This window comes from Salmo trutta, chromosome 15 (genome assembly GCF_901001165.1).
Source record: "Salmo trutta chromosome 15, fSalTru1.1, whole genome shotgun sequence".
Classification (NCBI taxonomy): Eukaryota; Metazoa; Chordata; class Actinopteri; order Salmoniformes; family Salmonidae; genus Salmo; species Salmo trutta.
The window spans coordinates 16,060,833-16,066,832 of NC_042971.1; the positions used below are offsets into that span (position 1 = coordinate 16,060,833).

Below are 6,000 nucleotides of genomic sequence, written 5' to 3' on the forward strand. Positions count from 1 at the left end.
GTGCAGATTCTCTCCACGCCACCTGCAAGGAGCAGCCTGCCAGGTAGGATGCAGTCCAAGAGTGTGCAGAGCCTGAGACGCCCAGCCCAAAGAGGGGGGAGATGAAGAGCTGATGGTTCACGGTGTTGAAGGCAGCGGATAGATCTAGGAGGATGAGAACAGATAAGAGAGAGTCAGCTTTGGCAGTGCGTGGAGCCTCTGTGATGAAGAGGAGAGCAGTCGGTTGAGTGACCCGTCTTGAAGCCTGACTGGTTAGGGTCATGTAGATGGTTCTGAGTGAGGTAGCGAGAGGGTTGGTCAGGGACAGCACGCTTAAGGGTTATTGAACAGAAAGGTAAAGATACCGGTCTGCAGTTTCTTGAGGAGGGGACTTTTTGTTGTTGTATTTTTCACCCCTTTTTTATCCCCAATTTCGTGGTATCCAATTGGTAGTAGTTACAGTCTTGTCTCAGCGCTGCAACTCCCGTACGGACTCGGGAGAGGCGAAGGTCGAGAGCCATGCGTCCTCTGAAACGCAACCCAACCAAGCCGCACTGCTTCTTGACACAATGCCCATCCAACCCGGAAGCCAGCCGCACCAATGTGTCGGAGGAAACACTGTACACCTGGCGACCGTGTCAGCGGCGTGCCCTGCGCCCGGCCCGCCACAGGAGTCGCTAGAGCGCAATGAGACAAGGGTATCCCTGCCGGCCTAACCTGGACGACACTGGGCCAACTGTGCGCCGCCCCATGGGCCTCCCGGTCGCGGCCGGCTGCGACAGAGCCTGGACTCGAACCCAGAATCTCTAGTGGCACAGCTAGCACTGTGATGCAGTGCCTTAGACCACTACTCTGGCCATTTTGAAGTAAGAGCGGACACAGCCAGTGGTCAGGGATGAGTTGATGAGGGAAGTGAGGAATGGGAGGTCTCCAGAGATGGTCTCACTGTACTCTGACACCTTAGCACTCAGTCAGCGTTCTAATACTGTACATCCTGGAGGTAGTAAACAGCATATGAAAAAAATGGATTCCTTATGAAATACTAAAGCCCATGTGAACCTGCTAATGTATTTGCTTTATACATTAAGCTACCGACTTATATGTATCTTTATTGTTATTAAACTTCACCCTCCTCCATCCATATTGCATCTGTTATTAAGGCTGCCCCGGCTGCATATTCCCTCTCTGAGGAGGAGACTGAGATGCTACTGCCTCTCCTCATGGTAGACGGCTAATGAAGTGCCCTGTTTGGACAGAATATCAACAGGACTATCGAAGCCATGCAAGTGGATTTCTTCAAGGCAATTCAGCCTCTACTTAAACGATGCTAATGCATCTACTGTACCACCTCAAGCAACATTCAAGACTTGTTTTTAGGGCCCAGATATTTTTTTTACCCTGTTGAGGAAAAATTCAGGGCTTATCCTTTTCAAATATAATACACATGTGACGTCACCATGCAGACATGTCCACAAACGGCAATATGTAGACCAGGGATCATCAGCTAGATTCAGCCGCGGGACAATTTCTTTTGAGGGGATGGTCGGGGTGTCGGAACATAATTACAAATAATTTGTCCTCTGCAAATTGACCGTAAGAAGCCCAAACATATGTTTGACTAAAACCTAATCACTTCAAACCTTGCTTATAGTTGTATATGATCACTCTCTCTCTCTATTATGCATGGGAATACTTGGGAACAGATTTCTTATATGTCCAAGAAATGAAAATTCCACACCCCGGAATTTGTATTTTTATTTAAATTTGCTCAGAAAGGGGGGCCAAATAAAAGCACCCGCGGGGCCACCAGTTGGGGAACCCTGATGTACACTAACACGATGTTCCTTGTAATCTTGTCTCCCCCTACAGCCAAGACAGCCTCGCCACATGTTGGTACATCCTCCTCTCCGGCTCAGTCTTCGTCAAGGAGCACATGTACTTGGCTAGATGCTGGTAGGTACCACCTATCGTCCATTGATCAGCACACAGCCTCTTCACACAGACACAGACTGACTGGACGGGGTAAGGAGAGAGGGAGAGAGGCCGCCGCGTCCCGAATGGCACCCTAGTCCCCTTGTAGTGCACTACTTTTGACCAGGTTCCATAGGGTGCTGGTGAAAAGTAGTGCACTATATAAGGAATAGGGTGCCATTTGGGACGCAGCCAGGTAGGAGATAGACCACCGAGGAGTGAGCTCTGAACTGAGTGGGTTCTGCTACAGTTCACTGGCTTGTCTGTCAGAGCGAGGGAAGAGGGAGAGCCGGACAGACACACGTCTCTTTCTAACACACACATGCACACTTTGTCACGGTCTCACTCACTCACTCTCTCTGTCTCGCACACACGTTAAGTAGGGATCGTGTCTTTTTGATGCAGTGCAGCTTTGAGGCAAGTGTGAGATTCCTCTAGCACCACATGGCTATAATAACTGCAGTCACTGATAATGAGTGTGTGTGTGTGTGTGTGTGTGTGTGTGTGTGTGTGTGTGTGTGTGTGTGTGTGTGTGTGTGTGTGTGTGTGTGTGTGTGTGTGTGTGTGTGTGTGTGTGTGTTGCTGATTGAGTACAGATGTCTCGGACACAGACACACCAGCCAGGCCCATTTTCACCGCTTTATTAATGCTTTTCGTCTTCCTGCATGGGTCGGTCACTCCAACACAGCCTTCTTCCCCCCCCCCCCCCCCTGCCCAGCCATGAAACACAAAGCTTTTGAAAGATAATTTGCACATGGTACCACTTCCTCTACCCTACTGCACAGCATATATCAGATTTGAAGCATTGAGGATGACACAAATGGGAAATGGGGACAAAAAGCATTGAAAAACACTCTGTGTGAAGCTGAATCTGCATATTGGCAGCAATTGGGCGCACATGAGGTGACCGCCATGTGCTTCAGTGCAGAAGGAGAAGGTGGGCAACCACGACTGCCTTGAAGAGATATTGAAGTGTGTGTGTCTGTGTGTTTATGCCCGCGTGTGTGAATGTGTATGCGTGTGTGTGTGACTGTGCATGTAGACCTATGCGTGACTGTGAACATTGCGTCTGTGCGGGGCAGTTGATGACAGACAGAGCAGAGTGGTGGGGTTGGGGTGCTGCCTCTGCAGGGGTCCATGGGGTTGTTGGGGCGGAGGGGGGGCTAGGAGGGCAGTGAGCAGGGGGAAGGGAAGAGGGCGGTGGGGAATGCGGAACTCCTGGCAGGACTGGGAATGGCCATGTGTTCCTGAGCAGCTTGTAGCCCAGAAGCATATCCAGGCAGGAAATGAGCACACACAGAAAACACACACACACACACAGACACACACACACACACACGCCCTGGAGCCATCGGACACACAGACCGGAGAGAGAAACACACTCCGTCCCTTTAGAAAAGGCTCAAGCCCACAAGGACTCGCCTCCTCTTCCCACTGGATCTCTAAACAGACTGGACTTGGATTTACAACAGTTTGGGTCGAGACCTGTACGATTCTATTTACTTACAAAACAATTGAGGATATGCTGGAAATCATCTCCCCTCAAAGAGACCCAGAGAAGCAGATCTGTACATAGCTGTTTGTCAGGTTGGTGTTTACTTGTTCCTCCCTTGTGGAACATGTTTTTATCGTTCTGTTAGGAGTTGAGCCCTAGGACTTGGAGTCGTGGATGTATGCCTTAGTAAGTCATTAAGGAGCTTTTTAACTCCCCCCTCTCTGCTTGTGGACTGAAGCCGGCCTGGGAATCTAAACGCTGCTATGGGCTAAATCAGTGGTTCCCAACCAATTTTTTTCCCCCAAGAGCCCCCTTTTTCACATTTGAAAAATGTTACGCCCTCCCTTTAATTTGAATTATTGGTTATTAAGAGCAAATATTAAATACCAAATAAATTAACCCGATACATCCGATTTTCCCAAAATGTTATTCCGCTACCAAATGTTTTTTTTATGGTCATTTATGTGAAACCTAAATTTAAATATACAGATTTTAAAGAAAGTGATTTGATCAATTGATAGCGACAGATTCACACATTGAATCAGATTATTCCCAAGGAAAGTCAGATGTCTTCGACTCGTCTACTTTAGGACACAGCTCGGCTTCTGAATGACAAACCGAAGGTATTCCCATGTGCGGCATCCGAGTCGCGTCTTCCTCTGACATTTTACCACTTTGTTTTTATCCTAGAGCATCGGCGATTTAGACGGTTTGTACCAATCACGAATTGTAAAAAACAAATTGAAAATTGACCCCTCAAATCAAGGAAGGTTGGTACCCATGCACTAAATGTTTTGGAATTCCCTACGGTAAGGCACGCGTTGGCAGGATGCCATCGGGCCTGTGTGGTTTGAAGTGATACCGTACGATGTCGATTTTAAATCTACTCTCAACATCTGAAAGATAAGCCTGCTACTACTCAGGGAAAGGCACATTTAGCAAGAAATTACTGTGCCAGCAATAGCCCATTGGAAGTGTCTCTTTCTACTCGCAGTTTCATTTAAAAACCACAGCCTTGATGAACACAAGACTAAGTGATCCTATACCTGATGGGCAGATTATCTTCTCAGCTCTTGTGAAGTTCTCATGGTTTTTCATGTTTTTATTCTAGTGAAACCACAGCCCTTCTCATGTACGGAGATTGTTGATTATCTGACACTGGAGCAGGTTCCTTAGAATCTCATACATTTTGTTTGTGTTTTTCTAAAGTAAACATCATTAGTATTCTTGCTCAGTAATGTAGACTAGTGGTTTTATTGACTCATTTGTTTACTACAAAATAGCCTCCAACACTCTACTCAGCAAACTGGATGCAGTCTATCACAGTGCCATCCGTTTTGTCACCAAAGCCCCATATACTACCCACCGTTGCGACCTGTACGCTCTCGTTGGCTGGTCCTCGCTACATATTCGTCGCCAAACCCACTGGCTCCAGGTCATCTACAAGTCTCTGCTAGGTAAAGCCCCGCCTTATCTCAGCTCACTGGTCACCATAGCAGCACCCACCTGTAGCACGCGCTCCAGCAGGTATATTTCACTGGTCACCCCCAAAGCCAACACCTCCTTTGGCCGCCTTTCCTTCCAGTTCTCTGCTGCCAGTGACTGGAACGAATTGCAAAAATCACTGAAGTTGGAGACTCCTATCTCCCACACTAACTTCAAGCATCGCCTGTCAGAGCAGCTTACCGATCGCTGCAGCTGTAGACAGCCCATCTGTAAATAGCCCATCCAACCAACTACCTACCTCACCCCCATATTTGTTTTAGTTTTTTTCCTGCTCTTTTGCACACCAGTATTTATACTTGCACATCCTCATCTGCACATCTATCAATGGGGGTGTTAATTGCTAAATTGTAATTACTTTGCCACTATGGGCTATTTGTCTTACCTCCTTACTTCATTTGCACACACTGTATACAGATTTTCTATTGTGTTATTGACTGTACGTTTGTTTATTCCATGTGTAACTCTGTTGTTGTTTTTGTCGCACTGCTTTGCTTTATCTTGGCCAGGTCGCTGTTGTAAATGAGAACTTGTTCTCAACTGGCCTACCTGGTTATATAAAGGTGAAATAAATATAGAAATGGTATGCTGGGGGTAACAAAAAGCCTCTGTCCTTTCTGTCAATGTCAATATTCAACCCTGTGGCTTGAGTTTGATAGAATGACATTAAATTTCACCTAAATAGTTTATTGACCCCCCCCCCCCTAAATTGATGCTATTTTGTGATTGTTGCTGCTGGGCATAGTAACAATAGTACGTTTTACACAGTTGTAACGTAGCAGTCATGCGTTTCTAGTATCTAAAATGGTTTAGGCTAGTTGATGAGTATTTCTTAACGTTGTGAGCACTAGGCCTATCTAGTACTAGGTTCAGTGCATTGTGTTATTTTCATGACGGTCAATTTATCGCTAGCCGATATGGTCTTGGCTGTAGTGTTAATGACTGTGTGGCGTTTTGTCCATGAGAGCAGAACAGTCCGAGCTAAGAGCAAGATGCTTGGCTCCAGCTAGACAGTGGTTTGTGGTCACTCTCTCTCTCTCTCTCTCTCTCTC

General features: G+C 46.9%; 1 protein-coding gene across 6 annotated transcripts in view; it reads left to right on the forward strand.

The window, feature by feature from the left end:
* The window catches only part of LOC115148552 (rap guanine nucleotide exchange factor 6), a 131,708-nt gene that overhangs the window by 34,921 nt on the left and 90,787 nt on the right, over nt 1–6,000 (forward strand). For 5 of the 6 annotated variants that reach the window (XM_029690531.1, XM_029690533.1, XM_029690529.1 and 2 more), the window contains exon 4: nt 1,849–1,932. In XM_029690531.1, coding sequence (XP_029546391.1) covers nt 1,849–1,932 — 84 coding nt within the window. Of the gene's footprint in view, nt 1–1,848; nt 1,933–3,114; nt 3,538–6,000 lie in introns of those variants that run through there. The other variant, XM_029690534.1, reaches the window with a different exon arrangement.